Source organism: Monodon monoceros, unplaced genomic scaffold (assembly GCF_005190385.1).
Source record: "Monodon monoceros isolate NGI ecotype Baffin Bay Population unplaced genomic scaffold, NGI_Narwhal_1 Super_Scaffold_7, whole genome shotgun sequence".
Classification (NCBI taxonomy): Eukaryota; Metazoa; Chordata; class Mammalia; order Artiodactyla; family Monodontidae; genus Monodon; species Monodon monoceros.
The window spans coordinates 70,596,173-70,621,289 of NW_021703784.1; the positions used below are offsets into that span (position 1 = coordinate 70,596,173).

Genomic DNA, 25,117 nt, shown 5'->3' on the forward strand with positions numbered 1-25,117 from the left:
GTTCACTCTGTCTTGATTAGCACCAGAAGTTTTGTAATGACAATTTAAATACTGGATGACCACTCTTACAGATCATTATTCTCAAACCTAGCAACGAATTTGAATGAACTGGGAAACTTAAAAAAAACATAAATTCCAGGACGCTACCCTAGACTCATTTCTGAGGATGGGAACCCAAGAACCTGTAGAAGATGTTTCTGAGTTTCTGATATAGCCAACCTGGCACTGGTTTTGGGGGGGGCCCGGAGATAGGGTCCAAGCTGGAAGTGTGAGAAGCCCTGGATGAGATGATCTCCAAGGTCCTTTCCAACCCTGAGATCCTCAGGCTCTATATTATTCAGAATATCCCATTCAGAAAGCTGCTTGTTAAGTGAGGTGCCTAGCCACTTCCCTCAAATGTTTAACTGAAGCTCTTGATCACATAGGTCATCTGTGTGATGCCACATAGCTGCCACAGAGCTGACCAAAAAATATATAGAACTGATAGGCAAAGTCAAGATATTAAAGCCAACAGAAGAACGAATGGACTACTAACCTATAAGATTAGTTTCATGGAAATGACAACTTTTTGCACTAAAAGCAGCAATAAATTCTAAATCTGCTTTATGTGGTGTTAGCCGGAAGGGAGACCACGTACGCTCAGGTCTGAGGATTAGTGGTTTCATTAAGCATCTCCTTTTCTCCCTAGGATTATCCCTTTCCCGTATATTTGACAAACTTCTTTTGGTTGAGTGCAGTTTCTGCTTATGTGCTAGGAATCGCTAGTGACTTTAAATTTGCTTTTCATAAAAATTTATTTCGAAGGGACTTCAGAAATCATTTCCTTGAGCTCACTTCTGTAATGATAGAAGAGGAAACCAGGCCTGAGAGGTTAGGCGCTTTATTTAGGGGGTCAGAGCTGGGGCCAGAAGCCAGATGTTGGCTCCTAAGAAACACATTTTCTATCTGACTGAGCTGAGGCAGGTGAGATCTTGGATGCGGAGTCTCCTGGAGCCCCCGGGAGTCTCCAGTAACTGAGTAACTCAGTAACTGAGCTGGGTCAGATGCCTCAGTGAGTGGGCCGTGTGGCTGAGTTCCATGCAGTGCATTTGTAAAGGGCATTTTGACCTAAACATGCTTTAGCTCCTGGATTTGCAGTTACTAAAATATTGGCAACCAAAATGACCCACAGCTTATAAAGTGACCCACAGTTTACTGGCACATCCTATTCTCTGCGCACTGGGAACTAGACAGCCCCTGGCCACCTCTGGAGCTCCCCAAGCCCCATTTACTTTCAAATGTGCTGCACGGTATTGTATAGTCAGTGTTAAATCAGAGAAGCAGAACTGCAATGAGTTATGAAGTCAGGGATTTTTTTTTTACAGGAATTAGACCTTGCACCATTGTAGGAGGAGCTGAGATAGTGAAGGTTTGAAAGGGTGAGGTGGAGAACCAGAGCTGGCACCAACAAGTCAATTCAAGGAGCCAAGCATTCCTCGTTTGGAAAACTCAAAAGCACAACCATAACACGAAGGGGTTTTTGTGAAATGGTGTTCTGGCTTAGGCAACTTGATACAGCGTTAATCACTGTAGGTAGAGAGCCTTAAATAGAAACAGCTGTCATACCTTGAGAGTAATGTTCCTGAAGCTCTGTTCTCATTTGTCATGAACAATCTGGAATCAACCTGTTTCACCACAGTCTGAAAACGTGTGATAGCTTTAGTGTGATGGAGCAGTGGGGCGTGGTGCCCTGGAATCAGAAAAGCTTTGTCACCAGGCTGACCTGCACGTGCGTGCTGCCTTTGCACACATACTGTGGGATTGGGACATGCTCCTTACACTTTCTGAAAAGCTACATATTTGCTTCCTCATTTGTAAATGGCACCAATAGTAACCACCTCATAATACTGTTTTGGAGTAGGTATAGTAGTAGATGCTCAATAAAAATGACTCCTTTTATCTCTCCAGTCCCACCCTTCCCCCTAATACATCTAGGACATATAGTATTTCTCAAAATGTCTCCATGTAGAAATGCCCTTATTGGCTAAGGTGGATTTTGATCATGAATATAGAGCTATAATTTAAATTCAGCATTCCTGGCACTCCGTCATGCCCCAGATTCCCAGTATCAACAATTTTGGATTTGTGTGGACAGTGAGAAAGACCACTGTTCGGCAAGGGAAACACCTGAGGTGAAGCTCATGGCCTTTATCCCCCAAGAGAGAAACAGAGCACTCTTTAAATAGTTAGAAATCTGTTGAGTGGTTTATAAAAGTGAGTGTGGTGACATCAGCTCCCCTGGAATCCTTCAGTTTTCCTGGGTTAGAAGAGAGATTCATCATGAGGTTAGAGGGAAGAAGCAAGTTGAAGCTGATATCAAAGTTGGAGACAGAAAACCATTAAAAACAGAACTTGGAAAGCATAATATTCTGGAGCCAGTAATTTTAGGAGGATACAGACCTACATACTTAATAGCCCTTGAGGGCATTACTGTATCATAGATGGTCTAAATTGTTTGTTTGTTGAATTTGAATTTAATAAAATAGTGCTCATGAATTTCTGAAATGTGAAGAAAAGTTTAAATTATATTCAGAGTACTCTGTTTAGGAACTGGAAGGGTATATTATCATTTTAGAAAGATTTTAATTAGTAGTAACTAAAAAAAAATTTTTATTCAGGATAAACTTTTAGAAGATTCATACACAGAGGATATTTTATTATCAAAAGTGGCATTGTTTTGCATAACAGTTCTAAGCATATAGTAAAAATTGAATAAATGCTTTTTTTTTTTTGGTGACAAAACCTGGGATTGAACCAGAATAAATACTTTCTTTTTTTTAACATCTTTATTGGAGTATAATTGCTTTACAATGCTGTGTTAGTTTCTGCTTTATAACAAAGTGAATCAGTTATACATATACATATGTCCCCATATCTCTTCTCTCTTGCATCTCCCTCCCTCCAACCCTCCCTATCCCACCCCTCTAGGTGGTCACAAAGCACCGAGCTGATCTCCCTGTGCTATGTGGCTGCTTCCCACTAGCTATCTATTTTACATTTGGTAGTGTATATATGTCCGTGCCACTCTCTCACTTTGTCCCAGCTTACTCTTCCCCCTCCCCATGTCCTCAAGTCCATTCTCTAGTAAGTCTGCATCTTTATTCCCACCTTGCCCCTAGGTTCTTCATGACCTTTTTTTTTTTTTTTAGATTCCATATATATGTGTTAGCATATGGTATTTGTTTTTCTCTTTCTGACTTACTTCACTCTGTATGACAGTCCCTAGGTCCATCCACCTCACTACAAATAGCTCAGTTTCATTCCTTTTTATGGCTGAGTAATATTCCATTGTATATATGTGCCACATCTTCTTTATCCAGTCATCTGTTGATGGACACTTCGGTTGCTTCCATGTCCTGGCTATTGTAAATAGAGCTGCAATGAACATTTTGGTACATGACTCTTTTTGAATTATGGTTTTCTCTGGGTATATGCCCAGTAGTGGGATTGCTGGATCGTATGGTAATTTTATTTGTAGTTTTTAAAGGAATCTCCATACTGTTCTCCATAGTGGCTGTATCAATTTACATTCCCACCAACAGTGCATGAGGGTTCCCTTTTCTCCACACCTTCTCCAGCATTTATTGTGTGTACATTTTTTGATCATGGCCATTCTGACTGGTGTGAGATGGTATCTCATTGTAGTTTTGATTTGTATTTCTCTAATGATTAATGATGTTGAGAATTCTTTCATGTGTCTGTTGGCAATCTGTATATCTTCTTTGGAGAAATGTCTATTTAGGTCTTCTGCCCATTTTTGGACTGGGTTGTTTGTTTTTTTGATATTGAGCTGCATGAGCTGCTTGTAAATTTTGGAGATTAATCCTTTGTCAGTTGCTTCATTTGCAAATATTTTCTCCCATTCTGAGGGTTGTCTTTTCATCTTGTTTATGGTTTCCTTTGCTGTGCAAAAGCTTTTAAGTTTCATTAGGTCCCATGTGTTTATTTTTGTTTTTATTTCCATTACTCTAGGAGGTGGGTCAAAAAGGATCTTGCTGTAATTTATGTCATAGAGTGTTCTGCCTATGTTTTCCTCTAAGAGTTTGATGGTGTCTGGCCTTACATTTAGGTCTTTAATCCATTTTGAGTTTATTTTTGTGTATGGAGTTAGGGAGTGTTCTAATCTCATTCTTTTACATGTACCTGTCCAGTTTTCCCAGCACCACTTATTGAAGACGCTGTCTTTTCTCCATTGTATATTCTTGCCTCCTTTATCAAAAATAAGGTGACCATATGTACGTGGGTTTATCTCTGGGCTTTCTATCCTGTTCCATTGATGTATATTTCTGTTTTTGTGCCAGTACCATACTGTCTTGATTGCTGTAGCTTTGTAGTATAGTCTGAAGTCAGGGAGCCTGATTCCTCCAGCTCCGTTTTTTTTCTCAAGATTGCTTTGGCTATTCGGGGTCTTTTGTGTTTCCATACAAATTGTGAAATTTTTTGTTCTAGTTCTGTGAAAAATGCCATTGGTAGTTTGATAGGGATTGCATTGAATCTGTAGATTGCTTTGGGTAGTATAGTCATTTTCACAACGTTGATTCTTCTAGTCCAAGAACATGGTATATCTCTCCATCTATTTGTATCATCTTTAATTTCTTTCATCAGTGTCTTATAATTTTCTGCATACAGGTCTTTTGTCTCCTTAGGTAGGTTTATTCCTAGATATTTTACAGAATAAATACTTTTTAAAAAGAATTCAATATATAAAGGGCAAATCAGACTCGGAGCTTAACTCATGGAATATGGAAGATTCTCTTGCAAACTTTCAGAAATGTAGTTAGTTACTTGACTGTTGAAGGACATTGATAATATATTCCCTACCTATTTTTCTACAAATTGTTGACAATCACGACAAGTCCAAATAGTTACTGATCCAACTGAGCAAGTAATTGACCTGAATGCCCTCAATAGAACATTGAGATATAAAATCACTTCTGTAAAGTTGATACTTTTTTTTTCAACCTAAAATAATGACACTTTTGTTTCCAGCTTACCTCTTGTTTCAGGCTCTCAAGATTTGAAAACTACCAGTCGGTGGTAAATATAGTAAAGAATCTGCAGTCAACCCACACTCTTCTATATAATTAATAGGATTGCTCAGACAGCTTATCTGCTTAAATTCTGAAAATCTCTTTATCCTTTATCTGCAGAAACACTAATCGCTTGAAAAGGAAAAGGCTGAAGAAACTTGCTTTAAAGCTGGGTTTAAACAATTTTTTTTTTTTCCTGCAGCAAATTCTATTGCTCTAGTTCCCTGGGTTACTTGCATCTCTTCTCCATGCTATTACCCTTTTAGGTATTTTAAATGGCATGTTGCATTCACTTGAACAGATGTGAGTTGCTTGCATTTTCTGGTGAGATAAGCATTTCTTAAGGCCTCTTCTATTCAGTCATTGGCTGGATTTCATCAGGTCCCGGCAACAGGGATTTAACTGGTCTGGGAACTGGGAAGCCTTGGCTCTGAGTTTCACTCTGTGATTTGTTAAGAGTCCTTTGGTTACCAGCCACAGGTATGATTGGCAACTTGAAGCAAAGGAAATTTCTTGGAAGGATAGCAGAGGTGCACAGAATCAGGTGACTGAAAATCAGGCTTGAACTTGGGCAGGTGCCATAGCTTTTCCAGAGGCTGGGAAGCAGGAACGCCAGCAACAGTCTTGCAGTGGAGACAGAATGGTAAGAACGCCACTGCGAGGATGAAATGAACATCAAATTCCAGGGAGGTTGGCTTAGACTGGATGTCAACCCCACTCTTGATAGATATGTGTTGGGACCCCCAGTTATAGTCCACTGGGCTCCACCCAGTAATTCCTTAAGAGGAAATTTAGGAGGCAGTTTGAGGAAAGAAATTTCGTGCTGGGCAGATAACTTTGTCCAGTACTGTGCTACCACCTGGCATCTTTAAAGTTGTTTCCAGCTTTAAAAATGGACACTCTCCCATGAAAGCCTTTGGGGTTACCATGTGTCAGTGATGCTTGTTTCTATGAATGCCTATAAAACCAGTGAACATTAATAAGACAAACTGGAAGAAGATGTTTATGAACACTAGTGGGTTATGTAGCTGTATTAGTTACCTACTGCCGCATGGCCATATCACTACAAACTTAGCATCTTCAAACAACTCAAATTTATTATGTCACAGTTTCTGTGGGTCAGGAGTCTGGGAGTGGCTTAGTTGGGTTTTCTGCTTAGAATCTCATAAGACTGCAGCCAAGGTGTCATGGCTGCGGTCTCATCTGAGGTCCAAGTGGGGAAAGATCTGCTTGCAAGCTCACTCAGACTGTCGGCACCATATTCAGTGTTTCAGTTTCTTGCTGGCTGTTGGTGGCAGGCCACCCTCAGCTGCAACAGCTGCTCACAGGTCCTTTGTTGGGCTCCCCAAACACGGCCACTCTGACTCCTCCAAGCGGGAAAGGCAGGCTCTTAATCATGTACACACACACTCACACACACCCCATCACCTTCACTGTGTCCTGTTGGTTAGAAGGGAAGTCACAGGTCCCACCCACACTCAAGGGAAGGGAATCCACAAGGGCGTGAACACCAGGAGGTGGGGGTTATGGGGCAACTTTACGAATCTGCCAGTGGCAGAGCTGGGTGGGACAACCCCAGAGCTGTCTCAAAACCTGACACATCTCCTTTCTTTCTGTGCATCTGATTTCCCCAAACCTCCATCCTAGGGAGGTACTTCTCCATGTGTAGACCTGAGAAGGGGGGCAGAACAAAACCTGTCCTGCAGTCTCTCTAGCTCGGCTATCAGGGAGCAGATGTCAGGAGATTCACTTCCTTGGAGCTACAGTGACTGCCTGTCTGGGTTGGTGTTTCTCTCAGTTCTCTGTGCAATTATGTAGTAGCCTCCGCTGAACTGTATCTTTAGTCTATATCTACTACTGGCAACTTACCTTCTCTGTATTGAATGGACTTGCTTTCTTTCATTTACTTGTGTGTTACATACTGTCTTCCTCAATGACACTATCAGCAAAGGCAGGAGCCATTTCTTAAATCAGGGACCATCCACATGCCCTCCAAGTAGGTTTATAAAAGACAAGGCAGAGGAACTTTGGGGGAAATAGTTCATATTGGCTCTCTAGTGGTGTGGAGGAAGAGGGATCTCTAGGTCAGCGTGCAAATCTGCCTCTTAGCTGTACTTGGTTGTGCAAACAAAACATGTATATTTGAAAGCTTTGAGCTTGTAAATGCTCAGATTACCCTGAAACAATGTGCTTGGTTCCTGCTAGAGCTGCTGGGCATGCATCTGGAGGCAGATGGGTAATGAACAGATAAAGAGATAAAGACATGGGTTAAGTCCTTGCATACACTGGCAGTGTGACCCTGGACTTGCTGCTTGAATTTCTGGGAGCCTCAGTGACCTCATCGCCCTAGCTTGTAGAGATATTGCCTTTAAAATGTGTAACACAGTGCCTGGCACATAGGAAACAAGCAGGAAGTAGATATTACAACGATCCTTTAAGACCCTGACAAGGGAAGGCATGTATTAATTCTTAAGGTACAATTTGTTGCATAACCAGGGGATCAGGGAGATGCACACTTAACACATTATAGCTCGTTCCTTCTCTTGGGGCTCATGGAGGGTTTGATGTGGTAGTTCCTTGAGTGTGGACGAAATTAGAATCCTTACTGCTACTTGCCCACCCCTGGAACTGGGCCATTTGGAAAGTGTGGAAAGAGGACTGTAGCTGCAGCCCCTCTTCTGTCGACAGCGGGACGGAAGAGGGTGGATGCTGGCCATGCCATGCCATGCCAGGGCAGGAGCATCCCAACTCACACCTCTCATTTCCAACCTCCCAGGGCGTGGTGGAAAGCCCAGGGGACTAAGCTGGCCGTCCTTGGCCAAGCAACGGCTTCTCTGAAGCCATTTTCACTCTGTAAAAGTGGAGCCATGTGGAAGATCAAAAGAGGGGAAGAACGTAGGCAATAAACTTAGCATATCTAAGGAAACCCAGGATGTATTCTCCGTACTAAGAATTTGCCTCAGAGGTTCGAGAAATTTTCCTTTTCTTCCAAAAGGCCAAATGAAAAGTTAAATACATTTTAGAAAAGTTTTAATTTGAACAACTTATGATTAAAAATACATTTTATAAATAATTTTTCCATAGACTTGATTAAGGATTGTTGCGAACTTTACAAAAAGACATACTGCAACAACAGCTGAAAGAAATTACAAAAAATATAGCTACAGCCCTATTTAAAAATACAACGTTGTACATCACAGCGTTTTCTTTGTGCAAAGTTGTAGAGCGCTGCGTTAGGCCTGTCACAGGTTCACTCAAAGGGAAGTAAACTTTAACACAGTTACTAGGCATAATAGTATAGGCACAGCTGGAACAACGAACTCTTTCCCCCAGAAGTTAATATACCTCAGTTCTTTTATTTTGTAGGACTGATGGCTGAACTTAGCTTAATACAAATATATATTTTATGTGTGTATGGATATATATAAGTATGAAAACAAGTGCCTGTTTTGAAATTAAGTAAACTCCCAACGTATTTACAGCATTTTCAGAGAACGTGTTCTCCATATCAGTCTGAGGATATCATCTCTGTTAAACAACTCTAGAAGATTAAACGAGGCCGAATCTGTCAATTAATGGACATCCTCCGTTGAGACTTCCAGTTTTCGCTGTGGGACAAAGAGAGTTCCTATGGAGGTGTTATTAGCACCGTCGAAATCCACGCAGGAGGAGCCTTTCGGCTTCGTTGGTCCACCTGGGGTACGGAAGAAGCTTTCAGCCACTAATTGGGACCCTTTGGGTGTCACAGGAACAGGCTGATTGGAAAGAGAAGAATGGAGAAAAGTCAAACCCATGCAGACAGGTACACCTGGCAACCTTAGAAAACTGGACTGGAGGGACACGTCACATGATGGGAACCTCGCATGCCCTGAAATCTGCCGGCTGAGCCTGCATGAGTTTCATGTTCTCAATTATTTTTGCTAAGGTGAGACAAAAAGCTCATGATAACCCCATAAAATGGACTCCTTGGGCACTCTTCCTGGGTTTGGAAGGAAGGAAGGCAGGCCTTTAATCTCATCACTCTCCCAAAGGAGAAAAGCAAATGTGAGTCTCCCGTGATGTTGATATTGGGGACTTAATAACCTAAGGAAAAAAATAAATGGAAATACTCTTACCTGTTGTGCCCCTGTCACTGCAACTGATTGTCCATTCGTTTGGTTCTGGCCCAGGACTGATACGTCGTACTTGGTGGCCCTTCCTTGCTGAGTGCCTGCATTTTCTGGTGTGATACTAACAGCCTCTATTCTTGGAGACACAGGAACGGTTCCGGGCCCGGGGCTGGCGGACACCTGCATACCAGGGGAGATGAGGCCCAAGTGCTGCAGAGTGAAGTTTACAACGGCTGAGCTCGGGTTCTGGACGGGAATGGGGTGGCTCGAAGTGAGAGCCGAGCTGTTCCCGACAGGGACGGCTGCCACGGAAGTTGGTGAGACCATTAGCTTCAAAGGTGTTACATGAAAAGAGGGAAAATTAACAGCAGTGAGTTCAGATGATGTCACTGGAATAACACCTGGAAAGAAAAGGGGGGAGAATATCTTAAAAGCACAGGCATTTGTCCGAGAAGCATACAAGGCTTGAGTGAACTTGAGAATGACCCACATTTGAACAGTGTTTTACGTACACTCACCTGCAATCGGGGAGCTGTAGATCCTGTGGTTTGGGGAAAGTGTACCTGAGCTTTCTTTACTAGACAAAATGGACTCTGCCCCCAGGGTTGAGCACTGGGTGAGAGGGATTAGGTATCCTGATGGGAACAAGGTCTAGAAAACAAGGAGGAAGCGTTTATTTTACACACAAATATGGAAGAAAAATGGCCAAGCGCCTCTTCTGGGACTAGTATCCCTTGGTGGTTCTCTCATCAGACTAAAGCCTCCAATGGTATGGGCCACGGGCAGGCCAGCTATAATGGCTCTTTGAAGACAATAGCCCTCCTTCCCATTCCAGTGCTTGTCCTGAATAATACAAACCATGTGTTTCTTAAATGCCATCTGTGGTCTTAGGAAGTGTCCTAAAGCTAGCACTGAACCTGCTTAAGGGCAGGATTTACCCAGCACATCCCCCCTGACCCCCACCACTGACACCCTAAGTCCTGCTACCAGACTTCTTGGTATGATGTGGTACTGTCAGAACAAGTTTAATGCAGCTGGACACCGTAAAGGCACTGCTGTGTTATTATCTGATTGTCCTTGAATTGTGTGGGATGGTATTTCCCAAGAATATTCTGAGGGGCTCTAGTCCTATGGGATGCAAGCAGGCACTCTGCGAATCATAGTCAAAGATGTTTGGGAAATTCTGAATTAAACAAAGGAAAACGGTCTTTATGACAGAATTTCTAAGGGACTTTTATGATGGCGTGCATCGTTCTCCAAGGGGGCATCATGTAACATTTCCTAGGTTATTCAGCACCTAAATTTTCGGTAGTATTGGTATTTAAGGAAAACTTTAAGAAATGTTGATTTACAGAAAGGGAACGCCAAACCATAGGCCAAAAATACAGCCTCCTGGCTGTTTTTTTTTTTTTTTTTTTTTTTTTCTGCGGTACATGGGCCTCTCACTGTTGTGGCCTCTCCCGTTGCGGAGCACAGGCTCCGGACGCGCAGGCTCAGCGGCCATGGCTCACGGGCCCAGCCGCTCCGCGGCATGTGGGGTCTTCCCAGACCAGGACACAAACCCGTGTCCCCTGCATCGGCAGGCGGACTCTCAACCACTGCGCCACCAGGGAAGCCTTTTTTTTTTTTTTTTTTTAACAATGGCAGAGTGAATAGGTGCAACAGAGACCATATGGCGCACAAAGCCAAAAACATTTACTATCTGGTCCTTTACAGAAAAAGTTTGCTGACTCCTGATTTAGAGCAAAGGAATTATACAACTATACATTTTTTCCCCTAGTACTTTAGGTTCAAATGATACCAAACAAACACCCTTATAATATACAAATGAAAGGGCAGGGCACCAGCGTTCAAAAAATTACAGATAAAAAAGAGAACTGATTAATTCATATTAGATGCCCAATTGTCATGCAGCAAAAGCTTGAGGGAATAAAGTTACATTCCAAACCGAAACGGCCAGAGTGTTGGGTTGTGTGTGTCTGCACCATGCCTGCTGATCATTGTACTTTTGCAAACAGAGACAGCCTACATGGGTGGCTGAGCCGCCTGAAAAGTCTGCTCAGTCTTACCAGGAGCAGGATTGGTAAAAGCGAAAAAGCAGGTCTTGTAAACCAGGGGCCCTCCTTTTATCTTCCTCTGGATCTTTCTTCTCGCCATTGTCAAAACAACAGTCTATACTTTGATCTAGCTGTTAATAGGTCTGGTCAGAATCCACAATGCTAAAGGGTACCACAGACTTTCAATTTTGTTTCTTAGATGCTTAGTTCTATTCAATATCTTTACTAGTAGCTTCCTTAAAGACTGCAGCAAAAAAGAATTTTCAAGGGGTAGATTTAGGTGTTTTACAAATAGCTGCTCTTTGCTATCTTTAATCGTACTCTCTCATGGTATGAGTTTTTCTGGTTGCCGGTTTAACTCTTTTCAAATTTCCAGCAAGACCTAAAGTACTCTAATAATAATTATCCTTCCATTTGCTACAAACTATATTCATTGCAAAATTTTTTCACCTATAATGCCAATTCCTTTTTTTTAAAAAAATTAGAACTATTAAAGTAGCAGATGAAAGAATTTGACATATTTCAACTTGCACATCTTCTCATTGAGCCTACATTACCACTCTTACCCCTCTTCCCATGACACTATCCTGTTTTATTTTCACCATACTTCTTATCATTCACTACCTGAAATGTTTGTTTGTATACTGTCTTCTCTCCACCCCTAGAAGTGTAGATTCTCAGTAAATGTTTGTTGAATGAATTAACACACGAATCTCTCACTTTCTTTGTTCTGCTCAGTCTGTGCTAAAAAGAAATGGTCAAAATGAAGTCAGAGATGAAAAAAGAAGCAGGGGACGTGAAAAATCTATCCAGTGAAAACCCTAATCCTGAATAACTATGTGAGCAACAGGAGACCATTATTAAATCATACCCATTGGCTCAAAGAGATTATGGACCTCCCAGAAAATCGAATCAAGCCGAAGCCTTGTGATTTTCCCCCTAGCATGGACATTAGATGCAAAATGATACTATGCTAAGATAATGGATGTTTTGAATGGTTACCATGAGGCCATCCTCAGGGAAGATTTGACAAACTCTAAAGCCTCCTTAATAACAACAGTTACAGATAATACCCTTCAGCTTCTACGGTGCCTTAAAAGGACCACAAACCCCTTTATGTAAAACATCATGTAATAAATGCACTTAACCTCACAAAAACTGTAATATGGCCCTGGGGCAAGTGCTCAAAAGCAACCACCCCCAAAGGCAGGTGCTGGGTTTGGTTTGATCCAGAGCACAGGTTTGATCCAAAGCACACTCTCTTTACACCCAATAGACGATCAGGAAAAACTGGCAGAACAAATTCTTTATAGATGTGGAAAAACAAGATGAAGGGAAGTAAAATAACTTGAATTAACAGCAGGGACAAAATGAGAGATTAACTTCTGCTTCCACGTTTAGTGGTGTTTGTTTATTTGGTGATGCTGTCTTTCATATATAATTGTCCTAAGGGAGGAAAACGAGCTAATGTATGTAAAAGTGCCTAATACTTCTGCTGTATGGTATGTGGGTAGGCATCCAATAGATGTTCATTCCTTCCTGAATAAAACTCCATCTAGGAAAAAAATTGTCTAGAACATCAAAATCTCTAGAAACCAATGCATCAAATATACCTAAAATTAGCCAAGCTAAGTTTGATTTTTCTATTTGCACAAAACGGAAATTTTGGTTTAAATTTTAGGTAGAAAGTAAAAACAGGGGGAACAATTTCTCTTCTAGGCAACAGATGCCAGTTACATGACATCAAACAAACATCAAGTAATGACTCAGAAAGCAGGAGTTAAAGGGACCCTATGTGGCCATCCATTCATTTGGGGTCACGGCTGCTTGTAAATTATTTAAGACTCTCATGGCAGGTGTTTGCATTCCAGTGTGTGACGGGAGAAATGGACTTAAGGACAACCACCCGCAGTGCTTTAAAAAGAGAGCAAATAATCCCTTCCTCCAAAGGTTAAAAATGTCCCTGCCATCATCCCAGTAAAGGGATTAGCTGTCTGAGGCCTTGTTTGGATTATGGGATGCTAAGGAACAGTTCCCTGTTTTCTGAGAGACTGCTCTTTGCTCTGGTAAATTTCACAAGCCACCAGATTCTCTCCTAGTCAACTGGGGAGCTCCTAAAGCTTTGCACAGTTCAAGGCTGTACTTACTGTGGAGACATTTTCAAGTCCTTTTAGGTCTTCTTTAAATTTCTTTTTGGAACCATTGTCCTCGAGCGTGCTTGCCCTCTTTGAGCCTCTTTCTCCAGCAGGCTCCCTGTCTCGGTTCTTTGTACCTTGTCGCTCTAGCCCTGGCAGCAAGCTTCCAGGCCTGGCGGAGGCACTGGACTTTGGTGCATCATTGGCTGCATTCTCTGTGGTGGTATCCGTGGAACCTTTTGATCTCGTAGAGTTAGAAGAGGGGGTGGGGCAGACCGTGGGGCTCAGGCCTTGGGGCGGCGTCATCGTTTGGGCCTGGGCAGGCTGCAGGTAGATGGCATATGATGGGCCCGAAGGGGCCTGAGGTAGGATCACGGGCACTGCCGATGGCAATGGGCTGGGGATGAGGGGGACCACCCCCAGGGGCTGGATGAGGGATGGTGCTGTCATCTCTAGCTCAGCATTTGCTGGAGTGTCCAGAAGGGCCACTGGTTTGCAGTGCCCAGATCTTGCCAGTTGTACTTTCACTTTCTTTCTGGGTTCACTAAAAGACAAGATTTGAAACATGATACAATGGAAACATGTTCTCTAAAATGTTCTGCCACTTCAGGTTGCCCCAGATTGAAGCTATGCTTTTATGAAACTAGCAGAAGATAGTTTCTGTAATGATTCCGTGTAGAAAAGATTCTCTCACCAGTTGCCAAGGCTAGTGCCTGTTCTTACGTAAAATAAGTAATCCTATCGACGCAAGTAAAGTAATGCATCCTGTTACTAAAGAGCGTTGCCTACCTTGATTGCTCTTCTAACTGCATTTTGCAAATGGCTGCGAGCTGAGCCATTTTACTTGGGAAAGGCACAGAATTCTGAGGACTCTCAGCTGGTAAAATAAAAAGAAGGTGGGGGAGAGGACTGGTCAAAGCAAAAGAATACATGTTCACACAGATGAAACATCACTGAGGTCAAAGGAACATGCACCGCCCCCCCAAATCACCCAGCAATTAAACAATAAACCCCACAAATCACTTTTTATCCTTTAATTCATATATAGTTAGTCTTCAAGTGGGTTTGGGACTATGGAAGTTGAAACAATTCTCTAGCAAGTCCTGCGGGATCAAGTAAGCTAAAAAGTCGGATAAAAAGGAATTCTTCCGAACAGAGCCCTGACGTGATTGTAAACATACCTTTGTTGGTTTTGATAGGGCTGGTGGGAGCAGAATTTATCTTTCTCCGATCACTTTCTATGCTCTTTACCAGTTTGATGAGAGATGGGTGTCGAGTGAAGTTTGGTTTCCCACGTGCGGAAAAGAGGTTTTTGGCACAGTTCTCTTTAGAAGACCGCCTCCCTTCCAAATCAGAGGGAGCAAAAGGAAGCACTGGGCCAAGACCTGAAACAGGAAAGGGCAGTGTGTTAATACACAGTTGGTTCGGCCTCCTTCTGGGGTATGAGGTCAGAGTGTGACTCTAAAATAATTTTAGGAATTAAACTGGCCACAGTTAATAGAGCACCTACTATGTGCCAGATACTGTTTTAAGGGCTTCACCTACAAAACCTTGTTTATCTTATTAAATAAATTCTGAGATAATATTTCACACTTTAACATCTCTGAAAGCCGTTGTATCTTATAACCAGTGGTGTGCTATAGTGTGACTGTTACTGATTTTTTCTTTCTTATTGATATATAAAACATTGTGCATCTCAGAATCAGTGGAGACTTAATCTGATGAAATATGGTGACCCTCACTACTATGGAGTGAATGTTTGTGTCCCTCCCCACTCCCCCACCCACCAAATTCATATGCTGAAACCTAATGCCCAATATGATGGTATTGGGAGGTGGGGCCTTTGCGAGATGCTCATGAGGGCGGAGCCTTCTTGCATAGGGTTAGTGCTTTTATAAAAGAGACCCCACAGAGCTCCCTAGTTCCTTCCACCACGTGAGGTTACAATGAAAAGATGGCTGTCTAGAAAGCAGGTCCTCACCAAACACTGAATCTGCTGGTGCCTTGATTTTGGACTTCCTAGCCTCTATAACTGTGAGAAGTAAATGTCTGTTGTTTATAAGCCACCCAGTTGATGGTACTCTGCTATGGCAGCCTGAACAGGCTAAGACACTCTCTACAACTTGGGTAGGTACTTCTCAGGAAATGCATCCCCATTTCAGAGACATTTCATACATTAACTGACTCACGGTCTCTTAGCTTGTAGAATGTGGGCCTGGGATGTGAACCTGATCAGTCTAGCCCAGAGCCTACACTCTGAATCCCTGTACCAAAGGACCTCTCTCTGTAGTTATATCCAAAATCACAATAACCTCTTCCCACTTGTGGGTGAGGAAACAGTCTTGGAGAAGTAACCTGCCCAAGGCCACAAGGCTGATAAGTATCAGAGCTGGGACTGGAACCTAAGCCTCCCTCTGCTTCCACAGCCCATGTTCTTCCCACTTTCCAGCACTTCGGTGTGGGGATCTTGGTGGAACACAAAATGTCAGAATCCCAGAGTTGAGAAGGAGACTAGAATATTGATACTGGAATGAATTCACTTCATATTCTCCATGTGCACAGACTCTGTTACGGTCACTGAGCAGCATAATAATGACAGCAGTAGTATCTTATGCTTCGTGATGCTTTCAGCTTTCTCAAATTCTTTCACATACACATTCTGCCTCCTGCACAGGATGTGCAGTTGTTATGGACCTTGGCTGCTGACGGAGCCAAGAGCTAAATTTTCCATATTGGTTCATCTTTAATTGTCATTTCAATCACTTATATATGTTCTTTACATGTGGGAGTGTGGGTAGGAAGGGAAAGGGAGAATATCTCCAAATGTGAGTTAATTCAAAATAACGGAGCAATGAATGAAAGAAAACAAATACATACCACTGGGATTTGGACTGATTTCTGGGCCTGTCCATTTAAAAGCTGGTTTTCGGCCTCTTTCCTCTGTAACGTGAACTTTCTTGATAAGATCCAGGCTACTCAGAACATTAGCTATATCATACAACCTCCTAATTTTTGCTGGGGGGAAAAAAAGTGTATACATCCCTTAATGGAATAATGAAAGATCAAAGGATTTTGCTTCATAAGGACTTCATGTACATTCAAAGAGCTATCCTAACCATCAGTGTCAGAGAAAAATGTGACTCTTAAGTTATGCTAGGGACACTGCTTTAATTAAAACAACAAAAAATAGTTTTAAATATTGAAAAGACGCAGTTACTGATGATACTGAATTTTGAAATGACAAAAGTACATGTTGGAAAAGGAAAAGTGACTCAACGATATCACCTTTTTGGGAACCATGTTACAGATTTTCTAATAAAAATTTACCATTGCTGGGCATCTCCTAGTGAGGATTCAGGATTATGAACAAATAGAAATACAGTATCGATGATAAATGTATTGCTTTCCTGCTTGTGATAGTTTATAAAAAGGTTTATTTAATAACATAAGCATGGAATATTCTATAGCCCATCAAAATTTATAAATTTTCATACTGTCCATATGTAATATGAAAAACAGATTTGTTAATTCTATAAATCTTACATATCTTGAAAAGTTTTGCTACAAAAAGTCTGCCTTTACTTCAGCTTGACAGTACAAAGTTACAAATTGAGCCCCTTCTTCATAGCCATGCCAGAAGGTTCTGAATTCCCTGGGGATTCAGGAAATTACACATCTGTAGTTCCTGGAATAGTTTCCAGGGCTGTGGCTAACAGTGAAATGGAGAGCTGAAAACTGTCTGGTGGCTCAGAGAAAGCGGGCAGCCCACTGGTAGTATCGGGATGTGTTTTTTGAGATGACAGATCTCCCAAGCCCATTGCCAGCACTATTGCCTTAATCTCTATTCATTTTGTCTTTATAGAGACACTGGAGATGTCTGAATATACTTTCATATACTCTTAATATACTTCACCAGTACAGCTTCCCAGGGATGGGAAGGGATCTGTGTAGTAGCTCGCAGGCATTCTCCCAGCCTCTGCTGTGGCTCGGGGCAGCTCTTCCTCACCAGTCAGCCGGGTCCCCCGAATGACCCATGTCCAGGCCAGCCTCATGCCCTACTTGGAGGTCGCTAATGCCCTCAGGTGTCTGCTGAGCACTCCCTTCCACAGTCTCTACTCTTTTTGAGGGGGTTCCTGCAAAGTCTGTTCTAGAGGCAAGGGTAGAGCTGTGTTAGGGACCTAATCTACGGTCTCTTTGCAACTTAGAGCAGATATTCTGGCTAAAACCACTTTCAAAATGGCGAACCATCTGTGCTGCAGGTCACTTCTGGGGACAGTGTTAGAAGTTACTTTCACCCTCAAATATGAGAGTCAGTGGAAAGAGCAGAGACCTGGGTTCCAGTCCCACTTTACAAGTTACTGCTCATTTAGATTTCAGACAGTACAGATTCTACATGTGTAAAATGGAGACAATGTTACAGTAGTAACAAAGGAGGTAACATTTAAGGAACTGTATAAGCCAGTGTCAGATAAGAGTAATTATATACGTATCTTTGAATCCCACAAGTCAGCTAAAGCAGTATCATCATGGCTTCTGGGGAGAAGTGAAGATACAAAAGCCTAACTAGATATGATCTGTTTATATAACAAATGTATTTGGAAATCAGTTAATAACCGAGATTTTATTATTTAAGAGTAGGTCCAAAAGTCCATGGCAGTCGTGCCACTTACTTTTAAACTTGCTTTTATCCAAATCTTCCACATGGTCCTCCCCAATTAAAATCTTGGCAGCAACTTCCAGGCTTACTATCTGAGGCGTTGACACCAAAAACAGCATCACAAATTTCTGGCTCATCACTCTTAAAGACTTGTCTTTGCGGCTGTTGACAGAGGCTTTGGAGAAGGAAGAGGATTAGAGAATTAAAATTCATGAAGGGACAAGTGCTTTCTAAAGTAACCAGGCTAAAAATACCACAACCTGATCCCACGGTTGATGTGCAGCATTTTCACATTAAAAGCAGCAGAAGCTTTGAGCGTGGTTCCCTAAGGAACCTCTTCTTTAGACCTCCCAGAGGTGCGCTGCCGCCTGAGCTTTTCAACAGCAGCTCTCACCTGCCCGAAATTCCACTCCAGGAAGTTCGACAAAACACATGTCTGGGTGTCCGTTTTGGCCAGTGTTTGGTTTGATGATTGGATCCTCTATACGGTAACTCTTACTAAAGTCAAACTCTTGTTCATATTCTTTCTTTTTGATCATCATAATCTGCTCGGCGTACTTGTTCTCTTCCCCGACGCTCTTCAGAGTCCCAAGGGTTTGGCTGAGGTTGTGTCGGCCGTGCCAAGTGTATCTGTTTTTGGCAAGCCGGCTCACCATGTGCAGGCTCTCTAGAACGTTGACGATATCGTAAATGCGTCGGCGCTCAACGTCTGCAAAGAACGAGCAATTGTACCTTTTACTGGGATCAGATTTTGTAATGTGGATAGAATCGAATACCTTTTCCTTCCAGGGATTACTAGACAGTAGGTTCTGGATTATATAACTTTATTTATGCTCAGCAAAGAGTGTGAAGATGAGAAAGGCATGTCCCTGCTCTCCAAGGGCACAAATAGTTAATATGAATTAGAAAGGTGACATTTATTGAGGGCTTCCACTGCGCCATACAGGTTTAGGACATTTTTACCCTAAACTTGTGAGGTAGGCATTATTATCCACACTTTAAGGATGAGGAGATAGAGGCTCGGGCTGGCTAAGCTGTTCACCTCAAGGCACAGAGCCAGTAAGTGGCAAAATCAAGTCTTCAGTGCTCCAAATCCCACACTCTACACTCCATTTCTTTTTTTTTTTTGCGGTACGCGGGCCTCTCACTGTTGTGGCCTCTCCTGTTGCGGAGCACAGGCTCCGGACGCGCAGGCTCAGCGGCCATGGCTCACGGGCCCAGCCGCTCCGCGGCATGTGGGATCTTCCCGGACCGGGGCACGAACCCGTGTCCCCTGCGTCGGCAGGCGGACTCTCAACCACTGCGCCACCAGGGAAGCCCTACACTCCATTTCTTATATTAGTTCCCAACACACACACACACACACACACACACACACACGGCTGTCATATGATAGGTACAAGGTGCTGAGATTCCTTGCTGTTCCTGGAACTTGCCAGATATGCCCCTGCCTGAGGCCTTTGTGCTGGGCTGCTCCTTCTGGCTGGAATCCTTCTCCCAGATGTCCTCATAGCTTCCCACCTCGATTCTTTTGAGTCCGTGCTCGGATGTCTCTCTCTCAACAAGGCCTGACCTGACCACTTCATTTAAAATTAAATTTCAAATTGCAAAGCATACCCCTAGCACTCCAATCCCCCTCTACCTTGGTCTACATTTTCTTTTTTCCACAGCACATATTACCTTCTAATATATATTATAATTACTTACTTATTATGTCCTTTGCATATTATCTATTGCCCCCACTAGAAAGCAGGTTCCACAGGAGCAGGGATTTTGTCTTTCTGTTCGCCAATGTCATCCCAGCTGCTACAACATTGCCTGGCACATAATAGGTGATCAGTAGATACCTGCTGAATTAAAGGGTACATCCTCCCTAGCTACAATGAAGTGTATGTGAAGAGATGAATCTAAATAGCATATTCTTAAAATATGAAATAAAGTTGATATGTATAAACATGTATGAGAAGGACAAAACTTTCTTCCCAGGGTGATAGCTATATATTAAAATATCCTGTATATCTCTTCACAGATCCAGATTATAGTATTTTCATGACTCCAAAGGTATACCAAGTTTGCCACAGACTCCTTTTTAGCTGTAACTAGATTTGAGTCCATGAAGAGAGGAGCGAAAAGGGGCAGGGGAACACAGTAACTTTTGGCAAACACAAAACATTCAGAAAATGCACTGGTTCTCAGAGTAGCGCTGAATGGCAGGGAGGGCTAAAGCCCTGCTCCCATGCCCAGAGGCCGATCCTCATTGTAACTGTGAAGAAACCATTCCACAGCCTGGCTCCACAGTGAGAAACAAGACCCAAGTTCAGAGTTGTAGCTGTTTATGAAACAAGTCATAGAACAATGGTGCCTCCCTTTAAAGCATCAGAGCTTTCGAAATGCAGTCAGAGTAATCTCCATTGTGATTTTCTGCTTCTGTTTTAAGACTTAACTGAGACTGGAAACTGTATGCGGTTATTCTTAAATTAATAGGGCTTTACAGATGGATAACTTCTGTGTGGCCTTGTGTCATTACAAACACTGGCTAGATGAGTGTGGGTCTGAAGAAGTAAGTCTATGAAGTCCCTTTAATGATTAACCATTTCGGTGAGCTCTTTGCATACTTACTAAGTTCCTCGGCTACTTCATCAAGACAGATGTCGTTATTCACAGCAGGGTTGGGATAGTTGGGATATCGAGCTAAGAACTTATGACACAACAGTCCTAAACTTTTCTCTTTTCGACTGGGTTGGGATTTCTCATATTCGTCTCCAGATAAGTGTTCCTACAAAGAAAGATGTAAATAATGTCTTATTCATAAAGATTTATTGGGGGCACTGTGCTCAATGACTAACACTTATACACATGGTTTGCTTCAATAGCTACAAAATTGGAAAGAAAAGGTGTGGAGCCAGGATAAATTGCTTGACAGATCTGAAAGGGAAGAAGTTCATAAGTAAGTCACAGGTTCACAATTCCCAGGGCTGTATTTGATGGGGTCCAGACCCCTCCAGGGCTCTGAGGGGGGTGATGCTTTACACTGCTAGTGCTTCTGCAACAGCTTCACACTGCTCCCCCGACCCCCGCTCCCCAAATCCCCCAGTCTCCACCCAGGCCTCTGAAAACCTACATGTAAACAATCTCTGGCCTCAGGTAATCCATTTCCGTTGTCAAACAAACCCCTTTTCTGATCTCTGTAGCGGATCTCTGGGCTCACGGCACTGATTAGCATTTTTAGGTTGGCTGTTGGTGTCCACGGTTCTCCCTGGGAGATCTCCTTGGGCTTGGTGGGTGTGGTTAAAGGGCCAAAGTCAGGTTGGATCTCCGCCAACACTATATTTGCTGCGGTGGATTCTTTCAGAGGTGTTTTCACCAGTCCCCTTTTATGTGGCTCGAAAAAGAGATTTTCCTGGTTCAAAACAAGTAAATTATTAAATCCACTGTAAAAAAGGATTTATCAGATAGCTTTTGACTCTAGAAATTGTATAAATAGAATAGTGCTAAGGGAAAAATGCCTAGTGAGGTTGTTGAGTTGATTAAATTAGTGACTATATTCCAATGATCACTTTGACACTTGTCCATTCTAATAGCTAAATTTCCCATTTTTAACTTTTCAACAAAGCATGGACTTAAACTTTTCATCTTATGTTCCAAGAATTTAAAAAGAAAACTTTAAGACTTATAATTTTTTTTTTTTTTTTTTTTTTTTTTGCGGTACGCGGGCCTCTCACTGCTGTGGCCTCTCCCGTTGCGGAGCACAGGCTCCGGACGCGCAGGCTCAGCGGCCATGGCTCACGGGCCCAGCCGCTCCGCAGCATGTGGGGTCTTCCCGGACCGGGGCACGAACCCGTGTCCCCTGCATCGGCAGGCGGACTCTCAACCACTGCGCCACCAGGGAAGCCCAAGACTTATAATTTTTAAAAATTTGATTTTGAAATAACTTTAGATTTAGAGAAGAGTTGCAACGATTGAGCATTCCCATATACCTTTCACTTAGCTTCCCTTAATGGGACTGATAATTTTAAGTGATCCCAAACTCCTCGGAGTGACTTTGACTTATGACACTGTAATAAGTAAACGTCTCTGCGGCAGAGACCATGTGCCATTCATCTGTGTATCTAGCACAATGACTGCATGCAGTGGCTACTCAATAAAATACCACTGATGCAGAAAAGTCAGAGAGCCAAGGAAACAAGGGTGAGGGCTAGCATATGGTCAGACTTGTTGGCAAAATCCACTGGGGAGCAAAATCCAGAGCGCCTACGAGCAGCATTTCCGACCAGAGAAGTCTGCTCTTTGAATATTGAACCTTTTCACTTTACAGATGGAGAAAATGGAACCCAGAGAAGTAAAATTAGTTACCTAAGACCACAAAGCTGGTTCCTGGCAGAGGCTGGACTGCCACTGAGAAACAAGGGGGTACATTATTAATAGCTGTTCATACTTAAGACTGATGGAGACTATGTTTCTTCTACTTTTGGCCACTGGTGACTTCACACATTCCTACCACCTGTATCTATTTTATTTTTATTTTTAAAAAATTTGATTAGGATGTTTATTATCATGTTTTTATTAACAGCAACAAAAGATGTTTGTCTACAATTTACAATGTACAATGACCAGTCAATCCCCCTCTTGCATTGCTGTGCATTAACTGTTCTGTTTTAATGGAAACACTGAGAATACATCTATATCTATAAGAAAATGCTTAGGATGGCAATAAGTGAAAGAATAGAGACTCACTAATTCTTTTTTTTTTTTTTTTTTTTTTTTTTGCGGTACGCGGGCCTCTCACTGTTGTGGCCTCTCCCGTTGCGGAGCGCAGGCTCAACGGTCATGGCTCACGGGCACAGCCGCTCCGCGGCATGGGGGATCTTCCTGGACCGGGGCACGAACCTGTGTCCCCTGCATCGGCAGGCGGACTCCCAACCACTGCGCCACCAGGGAAGCCCGACTCACTAATTCTTCAGTGACTTTAGGAACAAAGATTAATGGGACTATTTTATATGTCTGTGACTCTTTAGGATTTATCAAGTGCTCTTCCATTTGTGTTTTCATCCGATCCTGTAGTCCTATTCTACAGAAGAGGACACCCAGGCTGAGCGAGGTCACACAGGACTTGAATCTGAATCTCCTCCATCCAACTATGGTACCCTTACATGGAAGTCAGTGTGATGGACCCAAGGGGGGGACCCTCCCCTGATGGTGCACTTGAGAGGTGCTGATCCAAGAAGGGGATTTTTCTCAGGGCTGCTGTCCTTTGCCTCTGACCATCAGAAGCAATAGCAATTCTCTTATTTGACTACTATCTAAAACTTTTAGGAAATTTGCATATTTCATTTTTTTAACCTATCAGTATTTGGACATCAATCAAGATACCCCTCACTGACAGTGTCCCCTATAGTTAAAAGAGACTGGTGGTTTGGTAGAAAATGATCTTAACAGGAAATCCAATCTCAAATCATGTCAAATGCCCTTTCTGAATTCCTATTGTTCAAGAATCCTCAGAAATATCATAAAGCAACTAACAAATTTTATTATTCTTAAAAATACCTTTTCTCTCTACTTTATCTCTTTGAAATTTCTACCAAATCATAAAAAACTAGAAAGAGTAATCCTAGGTAATTTTCCCCTCTTCAAAAATTAAATTTCCCTTCCTTCTGGGTTTTTATAGGGGCTAACCAAAAAAGGATAACCAAAAAAGGATGCGGCATTAGTAAGATATTGGATATTGAAAAATCATGGAGCTAAATCAGGATGATGTTGCATTTAAAACTGCAAGGATGAGTATTGAAGCTAAAAAGGTACCTTTTCGTTCTCCATTCTGTAAATTTCTCATACATTTAGAGTTTCTTTAAAAATGAAAAATCTGGATTTCCTCCCAATATCCTGATGGTTCAAGTAGTCCAGGTAGTCCAATTAAAAATTTTAATATCCTTAAAGAAAAAAGGAAATAGAAAAAGTTAAAAATAAAAGCCGTAGATCTGTTGAAAATAACTTCATGGACGCCACAGGCTACTGAAACAAAGGCTAAAGAAAACTGACAAACTACATTTACATTTTATTTCCGACCACAGACAGCCCCACGGGGCAGAGAACTCCCATCAAACGCCTGTAAATTCCTTCAGCTAACCGATCTGCTGTCATGAGACTTCAAGCAACCCACAGAATTTCCAGTGACAGCCCTCTCCCACCTTTAGAGAAGGCAAACCATTCTCCAGACCCCACCGAATGGACTGTAGCAAGCACAAGCACCCACCTGTTCACAGATCAGAGCTCGGGACTCAGAGCATGAGCCCAGGTTCCGGCTAAGCAGCCACAGCCCTAAAGTATCTGGATAAAAGTCTGCATCTAGATGTCTGATTTTCTCCCTTGACACACACGTGCATAGGCTCAGCAGTAAAGTCTTGGGAAACAGCTTGATAGGTAACTTACAAATTCAGTCCTTAAGCTCCAAACGTATTCTGGGCATTTAAAGAGCGCCTTATGATTTAAGACTTTTTTAAAAAAAGACTTCCTTACAGATGCGGCTTCCTTAAAGCGCTATGTACTCGCTATTCAGGCGGCTAGTTCACGCCACAATGTTGGACCCTACCATGGAAGGCTGCATTTGCTCAGCAAGGCAACCAGGTACAGTCCCCCTGCCGCCACCGGCTCCCGCGCCCCGCGCACTTCCCCTAGCGCCAGGCCAACTGCCCCTCCCCCCACCGGTCCCATTCAGCGCGCCGCCCGCCAGGCAGTTCCTGGACAGCATCCTCGCGGTTTCTAGGGCAACGATTCCCGACCAATCAGAGTGCTGGTCGCGGGCCTGCGATTGGTTGGCGGCGCCAGGGGCGGGTCCGGACCTTCCGCCTTCGATTTAAAAATTTGGCGCGGAAAGCCGGACCGTGGTCGGCGCCGCCCCTTATCAGCGCGGGGCTTGAGCGCGGGCAAACCCGCGCCCGGAACCACAGCATCCCCGCCCCTCCCCCTCGCTCGCCCCCTCCCCTCTGCGCGGGAGCTCAGCTCCTCCCTCCACGGCCCCGGGAGGAGCGAGAGGCGGGAAACGGCCGCCGCTGCCTTCCCGAGCCCTCTCCCGGTGCCAGGCTGGCCGAGCGCC

At 43.0% G+C, this 25,117-nt stretch overlaps 1 protein-coding gene and 1 long non-coding RNA gene across 2 annotated transcripts in view; one reads left to right on the forward strand and one right to left on the reverse strand.

Annotated features, from left to right (window-relative positions):
- Nucleotides 1-8,785, forward strand: part of LOC114887727 — a 50,300-nt gene extending 41,515 nt beyond the window's left edge. The window contains exon 4 of the long non-coding RNA XR_003791567.1: nucleotides 8,552-8,785. This is a non-coding gene — a long non-coding RNA (uncharacterized LOC114887727). The remainder of the gene's footprint in view (nucleotides 1-8,551) is intronic.
- E2F8 (E2F transcription factor 8) lies at nucleotides 8,617-23,841 on the reverse strand. Its single transcript, XM_029209563.1, has 12 exons — nucleotides 23,827-23,841; nucleotides 21,149-21,427; nucleotides 20,647-20,803; nucleotides 18,422-18,736; nucleotides 18,041-18,202; nucleotides 16,248-16,385; nucleotides 14,552-14,755; nucleotides 14,160-14,247; nucleotides 13,383-13,914; nucleotides 9,697-9,829; nucleotides 9,185-9,579; nucleotides 8,617-8,824 (listed from the first exon to the last, which is right to left on the reverse strand). The coding sequence occupies exons 1-12, from the start codon at nucleotides 23,839-23,841 to the stop codon at nucleotides 8,642-8,644; spliced, it is 2,601 nt and encodes an 866-aa protein (XP_029065396.1). The 3' UTR covers nucleotides 8,617-8,641.
- Between the last annotated feature and the right edge of the window lie 1,276 nt (nucleotides 23,842-25,117).